Source organism: Pocillopora verrucosa, chromosome 4 (genome assembly GCF_036669915.1).
Source record: "Pocillopora verrucosa isolate sample1 chromosome 4, ASM3666991v2, whole genome shotgun sequence".
Lineage (NCBI taxonomy): Eukaryota > Metazoa > Cnidaria > Anthozoa > Scleractinia > Pocilloporidae > Pocillopora > Pocillopora verrucosa.
In genome coordinates, this window is record NC_089315.1 from 26,158,107 (window position 1) to 26,171,800 (window position 13,694).

Below are 13,694 nucleotides of genomic sequence, written 5' to 3' on the forward strand. Positions count from 1 at the left end.
TTTCAGTCCGCTCCCATCAGGATCATTAAGCTCTGCTGCCGTTTACCGAGTAGGAAAAGGACCTACCTCAGAATCACAGTTTACAGGATGCATCCAAGACATAACAGAGTATCGAGAAGTGATAGTGGCAAGGTACAAGGGTTGCTCAGGGGAATCTTCTTTTTCTGTAAGACGTGATGAACTTAAATTAATGAAATGATCTCACTGTCAATTTCAACGTGATTCTTAGTGTTCACTCTGTACAATTTTCAATGAAAGATCGATGAAATTACAGTATAAAAGTCAGTAGCTTAAAAGATTGGCCTCGTTATAGGAATTGAGCTTGCGTTATTGCACTATTGACGGCTCTATCTCGTTTTCAACGGCTCTATCTCAGTTGGTTTTGATTCTTCAAACACTCTTTCTTTGCTCGTATCTGCCAAGTTTCCTAGTCTACTTCTAGGATTAAGTAGTCTGTTACATGCTTATTTCTGATTGTGAAGTGACATCTGAGATCCGTGTTCTGTGATCTCTTACTTTCTCCACCACGAACCTCATTATGGCACTGTTGTGTATTATAATACTAGAAGATCGCTAAGTTTTGTCTTTCCTGTTCAGGTCGGTCAAAGAAATGTCCATTTCTAACAACGAACTCACGCCAATAAATGGCTATTTAACCTTTGAGCCTGGAGTAACACGAAGGACGTTAACGTTAAGCACTATTGATGATGACAAACCAGAAGACGACACGCCTTATAATGTGGTGCTGTACAGTCCTCTTGGCGGGGCGCGACTGGACACTAATGAGTTTTGGATGGATCTTAAAGGTTAAATAAATATATATTACACATTTGTTAATACAAGAAACCCTAAGTATTGCTGTGCTATTGCTGAAAACTGGTTATTCCTATCAGCTCCTAAACCAGATTACTTAATTGTCCTTCAAAAGCTCTTTGATTCTCTATGAAAGTGGAATTCATTCCTTGAACGCTTTTATTTTCAACACAGTTTGCAAACTTCGGACATTCCCCACAGCAAAATTCACTATTTTCAAATTTCGTACACAAAGAGGGAATTTTTTGCAGAGGAATCGCTTCTAAATTCCAATTAGAGTAGAGATATACTCCGGTCTGTTCATCCAAGATAGGATATATGTAACTCTATTCGATCAACCTCGAGTCCAGCCAAAGCAAAACAGCAGCGCCTAAAGCGTTAGATGGAACAACACGAAAACACTAAGAAATAAAAAATATACGCGTCTTGATTTACGTGCTCTCTTTTGTTTTCTTTTCAGTACTTAAGAGTGACAATGCCAATGGTTTGTTCGGTTTCAAGTCAGTCAGTCCAATAGTAATCCGCGAGTCTACTAATGTTACTGTGACTATTGAACGTCTCAAGGGTCAGTATGGGGCAGCCACTGTCACTTGGAGTGTATTCAAGAATTCATCATCTGTATTAGCTTCAGATGATTTCACTATGGCCAGTGGAAATGTGAATTTTATCGAGAATGAAAACGAGAAGGTATGAATACAGTCTCCTTCGTAGCCGTTCAAAGTCCATTCCTGGAATGGTGTTCAACTTGTATTAGGTAGAGCAATATCTTGTCAACCTCAAGTTGAACATTAGCAAAAAGTCTAAGTGTCAGAGCGGTTTTGGCTGGATGTGGAAAGTAATCCTGAATTGCTCATGTTGGGAAGTTTGGAGAGCACTCAAGAAACTAGTGTGGCCGCGCCTCGACCAACTCTTTTTCTTCCCTAGCGTTTTCTAAACTTCCCGCGTGCATCCATAACTCGATACACGAGTTGTGAACCATTTGTTAGATGTTTTTTTCTAATAATAGTTTTGTTCATACATTGCTCTTACCAGGTTGTGACCATTCCCGTAAATGATGACGGACTACCAGAAGTAGATGAATATTTCACTCTCAATTTAACATCTGTTTCCCCAACGGACGGAAGCACTCCAACGAGTGCTGCAAGTCTTAGACCTGGGTTTACACAAGTTGATATCACTATCCAAGAGAGTGACTACCCAAATGGATTACTGCAGTTCATGCATGCTATTCCACTTGCAAATGGGACTATTCCGCCATCATCTTCCCAATTTAATGTCGACACTCGGGAAAGTGTTGGGACACTTACACTTCACGTGATCAGAGCTCAAGGAACATTGGGTGAGTCTGGAAATGTCTTGCAATAAATGAAATCATCTGATCGTATTTCTTTTTTTTTGGATTAAGTATTGTCCTTAAAGTGACTTCTAACAATGGAAGCGCATAGAGATTATCATTAGAGGCGTGATGAAATCCCTTGGAGAAGTATGATTCTTTTGGAAACTATATAGTTCCATCTTCACTATCAACATTACGATTGTGGTACTGAGAGGTTTCAGCGAAGGGAGTCTCCTCCTAACTTGATGATATTTGCCTTCCAAAGAGGTGGAAAGCGATTTCTGGAGCTTGCTTCTTCGTTAAGAATTTTGCGAATTGATGGATGTGATGATCATCTCCAGTGGCGTTAGAGCTCATTATCCCTTGAATGATTGTTCTTAGTATTAATAGATAGGGGTATTAGATAGATCCTCGAGTTTATTGTAAATGTTGTTATTTTATCAATAAATGTCCGGCGGTATATTATCTATAAATATCTTTTTCACTTTTTACTGGTGTTATCTACAGGAAGTGTTAAGTGTCAGTGGAAGACTATTGCAGACACAGCAAAAACTCCAGACGATTATATTGATACCACAGGCGCTGTTGAGTTTGCTCCTGGCGCTCGAAATAACACAATTGACATCCGAATTGTGGATAACAATATCTCAGAGCTTCAAAAGACATTTAGAGTGGAGCTCTTCAATGCTGAAGGAGGAGGTAGATTTTGAAGTGTTACATTTTTTTTTCAATATCTATTACGTGCATTGAGTGATACTCCTATACAGGGAGCTCGTTTTTCGAAGCGACGTTTTCCCTACCCTCCTGGATGGCATAGTAGTCTATCACAGCTCCCGCTCCCCTCCCCCACTTTCCCCAAAATTTTATTACAAGCAGGTTTCCACACTAAAGAGCAATGTCAATCCCTGGATTAAAGATAAAAAATTTTCGACCAATATCATGTTGGAAGAATATGTTTGATCGTTAATCTCCCCTCTCAAAATGGCTATGCATGCTTAATTTAGATCAAACATTTCAATCCAAAAATTTGCTCCAGAGTGTTTCCTCGTTCAACCATTTCATGTTTTGGGAGACAGACACGAAATTGTTTCATCGTTTAATTGGTAAAATCATATGTAGTCGATATGTAGAAAAACCACGCTACCAAAATGGTCCTAAATCCAGGGGTTTGATGGTTCTGTTGCTCGCGTTAACAAAGCCTGTCGATTAAAGCAGTTAACCTTGCTGAAATTCCACTCTTCCATTCCACCAAAGAGCAGTTTTATAAAAATGCTCTTTTCAGCACAATCGAATTGACTGATTTTTGGTAAGTGTTTCGCTATAAAAATTAGCAGATGAATTTACATGATGTGAAGTTCAAAGTAAACTTATTTTAAAAATTTTTTTTCGTAGCTGAATTAAATCCATCCGCCAAGATTGCATTCGTGACAATACTTCCAAGTGATGACGCGTTCGGCATCATCAGCTTTTCTCCAGACTCCCTCAACCACTCTGTCCGTGAGGGCAGCGGGAGCAGTGTAAGCCTAACAGTTCAGAGGACGCGTGGTGTATTAGGCCCATCAACTGTCTACTGGGAGGTTTCAGGAGATGGTGCCGTTGATGTAGAAAACACAAATGGTTTTGTTGTGCTCGCTGAGAACACCAATAGCACACAAATTACCATTAGGATCAAAGACGATGTTGTATGTATAAAAGTTTCCTATACGGTTTCTTTGTGTAAGGCACTCGCGCTTCGACAAGAGTTGTTCAAATGTCATTCGATCGTTATGCCTTAAGTTTGTGGAAGCTGATTGGTTTGTTTTGAAGTCTCACTATCTGTTATAAGACTTCGGTAGAATTTATCGGTTGTCTTCTCATTTTTAATTCGTCGATAAGTCATTTGTTTTTTGCCGATAACTGTGGACATTCTCCGAGCGGCGGGGCGCTTGTATTAACCCGCCTTTGTTTTTTTGTAAACGTTCTAAGCTTGGGTTAAACATTGAACAGAGGTACAGGTATTAGTTGGGATTGCTTGTTGATATTAATCTGCATTGTGCTTGTTGACATCGCAATTGTTGGGGTTCTTACCAGTCTCAGATATAAGAGGCTCAGTCATTGGAACTCTTGATATTGTTAACTTTTCTTTGTCTGTTGTAATATTTGTGGAGGTTCGTCGGTATATACAACGTTAGTGAAAGCTGAAGTGCTGTACTTTTGTTCATAGCAGGGTGAAAGGGTCTGCATGATATAAAATTTGTGGATAGCTTTCAAGGTAACCTGTACATTGTTATAGTTCTTGAATTAAAGTTATATGTGTTTTTTTTGCAGTATCCTGAGCTTGCAGAGAGCTTCCTGGTCCATCTGAGAAACGTGTCTGCAGGCCGCCTTGCGGATCATGGAACACAGTCGAACGTCACTATACTTGCCAGCGACGATCCTTACGGTGTGTTTGTCTTCTCTCCTTCACAACTGACGATCAGTGAATCCAACACAACCGTGAACTTAACGATACAGAGGCTGTCAGGGGTACAGGGAGTGGTCAGGGTAAACTACAGCAGCACCATTGGAAATGGCATACCTAATGTTAGAATTGCTGTGGAAAATGAGGATTATGTGCCCATCATGGGGTCTGTTATGTTCAGTGAAGGGCAGAAGTATGCAAATGTCAGTTTAATGGTGCTGGATGATAATGTCCCTGAAGATGCAGAGACAGTCATGGTGAATTTAACAGAGGTGCAGCTGGTTGGCGGCCATCCGGTGTTTCCTGGTAAGTTTTCATTTTATTTGGTTCGCATACCATCTTTTTTGATTTCATGATTGAGCTCACAATTCACCTTCTTTTTCACTCTTGGCACTTACACTACGCTTTGGACATTTTTGATCCTATTATTGTGAAAAGCGTTTCGCATATGAACCCAGTATTGGCCTAACTCATCGTAAAGTTCTCTGTAGCCCAGTGATAAAGAATGGGAGCGTAAAGACTGAAGGTCTGGAATTGGACTCCTCGCGGGTCGAACTTAGGTTTTTTCGTTGTTCTACGCTCTTGACAAGCCGAATAACATCTTTCTTTATTTTATACCTTTTTGATTTGCCATACTGTAGTCAATTGCTCTCCCGATTTTGCTTGTTAATATTTAGTTTGAGGTTTATGTAAAAAATTCACTTTTCTTCTATTTGTAATTTGTGGTAGCTATCGATAGAATCAATTGTTCTTATTCGTTTTCATCGATTTTTATGTCAAACAGCACCAGACAGTTCTCCACGAATAGGTGCCTCACGGGTTGCACATGTTATCATTGAAAAGAACGACAATGCCAATGGAATTGTTCAACTCTCATCAAGTACTGTCAGTGTTCCTGAACCGTACACGGGATCAGTTGTGAATATCACCAGAACTGCTGGGGCTTTTGGCACAGTAAGTGATTTGAATGTCCATTTTTCACCAGACAATGTTTACCATACATTTCTCCTAAGTTTGATTATGACAAGTGTCGCTTACATGTGTATTACTTACCTCTTTGCAGATTTATGTGTCCTTTGAAGTTGCTGCATTGTCTGCTAATGGCTCAGATTACAGAATTGATACTAGGAACATCACTTTGGTAGAAAGCCAGAAAGAGGTTGGGGTCCCTGTGTTTATCATTCACGATCTTACCCCAGAATTTAACGAGGTGTTCCAAATCAAGCTAACTGGTGTTGCTGGTGGGGCTGTGCTGGGCACGCCTGTGGAGTGTACAGTTACTATACTGGAAAATGACTATCCTTATGGATTGATAGGTTAGTGATGATCGAGCGGTTTTCGATTGAGTGCTGCAAAACCAAATTAAAAGGAATCACAACGGCCCATCAAATTGTCCCAAAAGGCTCGTGAGAAGTTGCAGTAGAACAAGTCAGAATTGGTTTTAGTTTTCCATCTTAAGCGATTTTCAACATTATGTCAAAAGTAATCCGGAATAACTTTAGTTTTGTATTTCTTCCCTTTGTGATTTGTCCAGAAACTCTTCCCTACAGGGGTGATTGGTCAATAGGTTCTTAAAGTCCGGCTTCCATAGGAGCGCCTCGTTCAACCCAAATGGGATAATCTTCATGACGATTTTTATGGAATTAAGGCCAAACGATCGCTAACGACTCAAACGATCGGAACAAAGGCATTCGTCCGTAGAGTTTGTTTTCAAGCTTATGGTCACTCCGATCTGTGCTATCACATGGAAATCAAGTCTACGGCAAAGCCATAATCCTCGCCCCATTTACCATAAACTATTTAATTTCCATCTTTTTAGGCTTTGAGAATTCGTCATTATCAGTGTCAGTGAAAGAAAGAGACACTCCCAACCCAGTAACGCTTCAGGTAATACGAACATTTGGTCTCCGCGGAGGTTCTCGAGTTCACTGGAAGGCGCTTTTGAATGGAGTGTTGGCAATAGATGACGTTGGGCCTGTTGAGGGAGACCTTGTATTTGCCGATGGAGAAAACAGGAAGGAAATAACTTTCAATATTAAATCGGATGCCATTCCTGAAATATCAGAGGTTTGAGTTCAGTTTTAAAAATTGTTTTTGGTAAAATGTGGACCGGAGGAGGAGTCATCTGGGATGTGATCAGGGATGGGGTTGGATTCCATGAAGGAATAATGTTGTTGTCGTGGAGACGTTTCTAGGCATGTAATGCGCGGGAACCTATTCAATCTCAGGCCTTGCTGTTAAGTAATAAGAAACGGTTAGGGCTTTAAACTGTTTCATTTGCAGCGTCGTCTTTCGTTAAACTTACTTGTGATTCATTTTACCTAAACTTAAACTTAGATCGAAGACAGTTTAATTGATAACATCTAAATCGAAAGCAATAAATAGGCAGGCGAATACTCCGCCCTTGTATCTTTAAATTGACTCTTGGTGATTAACGGTCAGTACAAGGCGAAAACTAGAATCGTAATAAGAATTACTTTTATAAACCACATACAATTGGCCAGAGAGATAGATGAAAAATGTTCATGGTGCTTGTTCAGTATCACCTTGTAATAACGATGTGATCTGTTTGTGTTGGACAGAGACCACATAAACTGGACAATGATGCCCTTCAAAAACACAACCTTCAAATTTAACTTTGACTCTGTAATTTCCATGAGCTCAACTTTAGCAATGAGCGACCTCATTTCTTAACTTCCTCGCATCTTCTACAACCAAGGAGACGTTTCATCTCTCCATCTTTTCATTTTCTTTTTTCTTTGAGCCTTTCAGTTTTTTCAGTTTGCTTTCTTTCTGCGTTTGGTTCTGAAACAATTATGCTGTTTTGACGTTTATTTTATGCAAGTGTTTTGTAAAATTTTACCTTAATAGTTGTTTCATTTGATTTTTCAGTTTATTTTCAGTTAATTTGATTTGATTTTAATTTGTTTTGTTTTTATGTTGTTTTGATCATCTTCCCGAAGCCCTCGGACAACGGTTCCGTAACCGTAAGCATGTTGAGATAAATATAGTGTAATTAAATTTAAAATTAAGTAATATTTAAATCATTTTAACAGGAATAAATTAAAACTTAATGTTACTGAACGTCATGTTAAAAGGCAGAATTGGAATAATAATCGTTCATGGTAATTATTGAAATAAATAAACAGTGCTTAAAAAAAAGTTTAGAGAACTTGTAACTGTTTGAGATAAGTCGAGGTAAGCTTTGGTTGATACACAAAATCAATAGCTAAAAATAAATGCTTTATCTGCAAGTTCATATTTTAAACGACAGGTTTTAATTGGCTTTTTTCAAATACAGTTATCATCCCAAGCGTTTAAAAGGAATGCTTACGTAAACAATAATTTAGGATAATAAGAGGATTTATAACTACAGATAGAATTAACCAAACATTAGGACAAGTGATATAAAGAAAGGTAATGTTGTAAAATCCCTTGGAAGGTTCGAAGTTTTGAATGTCTTGGAAAACCATCGTTATTGTATCACAATCTGTATTATCTTTAAAAGGGAGAAGTTGTTAAATATAATTTGTGCCATGTTAGTGAATTGCTTAGGATTTCAAAGCACGGATTGTATTTAATGATTTTGTTGTACAGGTATTTCTCGTAATGGTTATTACCTGCATAGTGTTAATTAAAAAAATAAAAGGCTGGTTGAAAAACTGTTGTTTAGTTTTAATGCAGTGCATGGAAAAAAGCAACATGTGCATTGTTTTGGTTACTCTAGGTTATTGATGTCAACTTGACGTCAGTGGATTTTTTGTCTGAGGGGACACCCTCACTGGACGAAGCTACTCGCGTTGCCAAAGTTCACATAGAGCCTAATGATGCTCCCCACGGGGTGGTAGAGTTTGCTAAATCTTCGCATAATGCTTCAGAGGGTAGCAGTGCGTTCCTGTTGGTCTTGAGACAATTTGGTACTAGCGGTGACATCCGAGTTTTCTACAGGTTTGTATTGGAATATTACAGTTTTGTCATAATTACTACCAAAGCGACGTAACTATCCAAACTCCGATGCATAATTCTCTCTTTAGCTGCCACAGGGTGAAAATAAATCTACCGTTAACTTATCATTTTATCAGACATTGGTCAGGAGCATAGACCCAACAAAAAAATCTGAATCCTAGTGTTGCGAGCAGCCTAGCGAGCTAGGGCCACATATTAGGTTCATTATCTAACAAGCTTCCCACCTACTGCTGCCTTCCACATGGACGAGAGTTTCAGTAACGATCAATTTTTCTTTTGAGAATCTTTAGTGTCCTTGACGATGATAATTTATCGTTTTTATTTTAACAGTACCGTAGAACACGTCGGAGGCACTCAAGCCAGGCCAAATGTTGACTACATTGCCGTCACAAACAGTTCTATCGTAATCCCCAGTGGAAATGACTCGGCAAATATCAACATCACAATCCCTGATGACATCCAACCCGAGCTAGGAGAAATTTTTGACGTGGTGTTAGAGCACGTGGAATTAGTTGGGCAACCGTCCCCAGTCCTTCCACCCCAACTGGGTGGAATCAAGAGAGTTGCAGTAACAATCGTGATGAGTGACGACGCTCATGGTTTAATAGTCATTAAAGCTCCCACTTCAGACCAGGGAACTGAAGGTAGCCGCTTGACAGTGAACGAAACTGAAAACTTACCGATTCGTTTGGTGATTGAAAGGCTCAAAGGTAATGATGGGCCCTTCCTTCAATATTGTTGTTGTTTTTGTTGTCGTTTTTTTTGCCCAAATGTTTGATTTAAGCCAGTTGTTGGTCAGATTCTACAATCGTGAGACCCTTTTGAGATTGATGGAACACGAACAGTACTTTGCTTTCCTTGTTCTCTCAGTACCCTCTCTTGGAAACGGGAAAGGGGCGGAGGTGTTTATTCGAGGGGAGAGGGCACAGGGCACACAGGAGGAGTGCTTTTGTCAGGAAAGGCGGTAATTTAATTTCAGTTTTTTTGTCGTGTGTGACACACATTTTTTTTATCTTCAGGCACCATCGGCCAGGTTACTGTCAAAGTTGAAGTGCAGCAGAATGATGCGACGGCCGGCAGTGATTTTATAGCAAATCAACCCATATTTACTTTTGCTGATAAAGATAACACCAGCCAGAACTATCTGTTGACCATCAAAGATGATGATATTCCGGAGACTGACGAAGAATTTGTTATCAAGCTTGTGAATCCCACTGGAGGTGCCAGAGTGGCTCCTGGCCTGGGGAACAATGTGACCATCATTATACAAGCAAACGATGGTGTCGCAGGGCAAGTGGGATTCGATGAACAGTCTAGATCGGTTGTGGCCATGGAAGGAAGGCGAGTGTCCTTGTTGGTAAACAGGACTCGACCAAATGGACGTGTATCAGTGGATTGGCTCATTACTGGGGCAAACGCTTCATCCGATTTTACAGATGTCAGTGGCACTGTCGTGTTCAGCGAGGTATGGGCTTTCAAGATTTTTTTTACGTGTTTCCAATCTGGTCCCGATTTTCTAGATATTGTCGGGAAGTGGTCTTTTTACGTTGTATGAGAATAAATATATTTTTCTTTGTATGAAAATAAATGTTAAAGATTGTTTTGATGGCACTCAATGACCCAAACTAACCATGCCTTGAAGGCTGCAAGTTGATTGAGACATTCCAGTAACTTCTCGCCTTCTTGTTTCAGTTTTTAGTGGCTGTGACTTGATCTCCTCTGAGGACTGAGGTCTTTCCTCCTTTGTAGTTACTTTTACGGTACCTACCGTCCGGTACTTTTGAATCAGGCTGCCTGAAAAATTTTGATTAAGTCGAGGTTAAAACCGAGTCAATGCAGCAGACCCGAGTGTGGTTTGAACGAACCTTGTTACTTGCTTTTTTCTAGGTTTGCTTAATTCGCTTGGTTCGTTTCTCTCCAACTTCCCTCCCCTCCCCTTTCCTCCCCTTCCCCCCTGCTGTTGGAGAAGTATTCATTTTACACCTCGATTTGTTAGTGTTGTGTTAGCTGGTGCCTAGAGAAGGCCCGTGGCTGTATTGCCATGGGGCCCTCCTGGCAGTTGAGGAGATTGCTTTCTTTACGACACCTACCCTCTATTACCATTGACGAAGCGTTTTAATGTGGTGTTTTGATGTTTATTTGTAGGGTGAAAAGCAGAAAACAATAGACTTAACAGTCCGCAATGACAGCACCCCAGAAACAAACGAGGTGTTTGTGGTTCAGCTCAGCAATATTCAGACCTTTGGTATCGCTTCCACCGGCAAAGCCAGTCTTATTCCTGGGAAAACAACTGCAACAATTAGCATAAGTGCTAGTAACAGACCCCATGGCGTTATCGAACTTGAAGCGGGTTCACGGTTTGTATCTCGATCGGACGAACGGAACTTCACATTGACAATATCCAGGCTGTTCGGGGATATTGGTAAGTAGGAAATCTGTGGATGCCATTTACTCCTCAGCCCTGTTTACAATAACCCATGGGGAATTTGCTAGTGTTTTCACAGCTCCATCCTAACACGGAGTGGGTTTGGTGGACTTGGGAATGTTAAACATTTTGATTTGTCTTGTGCTACTTTTCCCTCAGGTGATGTAAGAGTTTATTATGAAGAAGTGCAGGGAAACATCACAGTACTACAGTCGGACCAGCGTTTAGCGTTATCCGGAGAGGACTTTGTTTCTGGGAGAAGAAGTATTGTTATCGGCGACGGTGAAGATGTTGGCTCCATTCCTGTATGGGTCAAGGATGATGAGATCCCAGAGCTTGGCGAAGTGTTTTTGGTAAACATCACAGAAGTTGAGTTGGTGAATCCGTCGCTGTGGAACAACACCATTCCACCAAGTCTGGGACATCATCATGTTTCTGAGATCAGTCTATTACCTAACGATGATCCGCATGGCGTGTTTAGATTTCCCAACGAAAGGTAACAGAGTGATTGTAAGGATTGAGCTTTTGACCGTTGTTCTTTTTTTAAATATACTTATTGGTTTAATATGTTCATATTGCAGAGTTTACGTCACAGAGTCACGCAACCCCTACAGCCTCACTGTGCTGCGTGACAAAGGGACTTTTGGTGAAGTTCAAGTGAACTATTTTGTGCAAACGATATCCGCTAGTTTGAATGACTTCAATATAACAGGTTGGAGTGGCCCGGAGGTCACCTTAGTTTTTCCCAATGGAGTTAGTGAACAGAACATCACAATTTACGTGGCTGATGATACTAAATCTGAAGGGGAAGAAACTCTTAAAATAGGCCTGACTCGAAACACAGGCGACACAAAAATTGGAAATCCTTCTATACTTGATGTTGTTATTATAGCAAATGATGATGCGTATGGATTGTTTAGCCTCGCGTCGTCGTCGCTTACGATCTCTGAACCTGGCACAGGGCCTGTTACCGAAGCTGAATTTGAAATTGATCGTAGTGGCAACACCTTCGGAACTGTGATTGTTTCTTGGGAAATCCTCAATGTGTCTGCATCATCAGATTTGTCTGCAGTGAGAGGAAATGTCACCTTTAATGCTGGAGATACGCGTAAAACGTTTAAAGTCAAGGCGTTGCTTGATTCTGTACCAGAAAAGGAGGAAACTTTTGTTGTGAAGCTGACTCTGCCGGGTGAGTTGATTATGTATCTGAAGAATGGAAATGTGCAATTATGTTTAAATACTGAAGTGTTCCGGCTGTTGTTGTCAATGGTTTGATTTCATTGACATACTGAGAGCAAGTGGTGTTCATGCATACCATAAGCATTGCATAAACTTATCCTAACCCAAAAATTCCACAGTATATCCTTTCTCTGACATGTCATAGACATATCCTGACCGATCCTGGCAAACCAACTAAAAGATGGCTCAAGACGTTTCTCTCAGACATTTGTTTGCGTTACGCGCCTTTTGAAAAACTGCCAATCAAAGTGCCGGGCAAATAGAAAAGTACCAGTGAAGTTAGTGATGTTTGTACAGCACTTTAAAAAAAACTCATTTTTTTAAATATTTTTTTCCCATACCAAATAGGAAATGGAAGGCTGGTGCATCCATCTGAAGCGCTGCTCACCATTACAGAGAATGACTCACCCTATGGAGAACTTGAGATAGTGTCTGGTGCTTCGATGAGCAGTAGCGTCGACATAGAAGAAGATCAAAATATAGTGAAGGCGAAGATCATCCGCAGCAAGGGTGACTTCGGTAGAATTACCTTAGACTACATGACAGTGTCACAAACGGCTAGTTCATTACCTGGGGATGTGATCCACTTCGAAAAAGTACAGCAGTTAAAGACCGTCGGTGCATACAGTTGGCACGTATTTTCCGCCTTTGGCGACGTGTATGCTTTGCTTGCCAGTATCAACAGAACTGGATCCTTACCACCTGCGGTTGATAATATCGGTATGGGCGAATACTTTGGTTCGGCCTTGTTCCGTTGGCAAGGCGTTCTTGTTCCTGTGCTGGTAAGTTCAGTCTCGTTACGTTCCCGTTAAGAGCTTCAATAACTACAATTAAAAAAATAACGATATATCACTTCATCTTTCATGAGTGCTCCCTCCTAAGCTAGAGTTTAAAAAAAAAGTTTGAATGTAGAAAGATCGTAGAAATCTCTCCGTTACTGTAATGGTCAGCCTTTTCGCCTCTTTGTTCGAGCGTTTGTTCCAAGTTAATTTTATTACACGATTTGAAAGAGAAAAGTAAAGTTGGTGTATTTGAGACACAATTTATGTTTTGGAGTTTATGAAAATCATGGTTGGCAAGTTCAGCTGAAAGGCCATCCTTTGTTCAAAAGAAGTTCAAATCAGTGAAAAAGTTTTCTTCATATGTTATTTTTTAGAGCATTGCTACTGATGGTGCTGTGGCCTGGGACTCTCTGTTGGTTGGAGACAAAGTTTACCTAGCAGTCGCCAATCACGGGAGCAAGGGACGGTACGAGACTCACTCTAGAATTTACTCCATGGACAGCACTGCAAAGCTGACTATTATCCAGGACATCTCTACTCAGGGAGCATCAGACGTGAAGTTCTTCCGTCCACCGGGTGGAACAGACATCTATCTGATCGTTGCAAACCAGATGAATAACGCTGGACAGTCTCGTATTAGCTCACAGGTAAAATCACTGCAATCGCGAACAAATTATTTGTGAAAATTTTAGC

At 40.4% G+C, this 13,694-nt stretch overlaps 1 protein-coding gene across 2 annotated transcripts in view; it reads left to right on the forward strand.

Moving 5' to 3' along the window:
- The window catches only part of LOC131779257 (adhesion G-protein coupled receptor V1-like), a 60,797-nt gene that overhangs the window by 17,967 nt on the left and 29,136 nt on the right, over positions 1-13,694 (forward strand). For both annotated transcript variants that reach the window (XM_059095779.2, XM_059095780.2), the window contains exons 22-39: positions 7-132; positions 598-806; positions 1,274-1,500; positions 1,846-2,152; positions 2,657-2,848; positions 3,542-3,831; positions 4,457-4,895; positions 5,374-5,543; positions 5,653-5,905; positions 6,409-6,656; positions 8,317-8,537; positions 8,886-9,265; positions 9,575-10,020; positions 10,701-10,977; positions 11,140-11,476; positions 11,562-12,169; positions 12,568-13,001; positions 13,376-13,648. In XM_059095779.2, the coding sequence (XP_058951762.2) occupies positions 7-132; positions 598-806; positions 1,274-1,500; positions 1,846-2,152; positions 2,657-2,848; positions 3,542-3,831; positions 4,457-4,895; positions 5,374-5,543; positions 5,653-5,905; positions 6,409-6,656; positions 8,317-8,537; positions 8,886-9,265; positions 9,575-10,020; positions 10,701-10,977; positions 11,140-11,476; positions 11,562-12,169; positions 12,568-13,001; positions 13,376-13,648 (5,437 nt within the window). The remainder of the gene's footprint in view (positions 1-6; positions 133-597; positions 807-1,273; positions 1,501-1,845; positions 2,153-2,656; positions 2,849-3,541; positions 3,832-4,456; positions 4,896-5,373; positions 5,544-5,652; positions 5,906-6,408; positions 6,657-8,316; positions 8,538-8,885; positions 9,266-9,574; positions 10,021-10,700; positions 10,978-11,139; positions 11,477-11,561; positions 12,170-12,567; positions 13,002-13,375; positions 13,649-13,694) is intronic.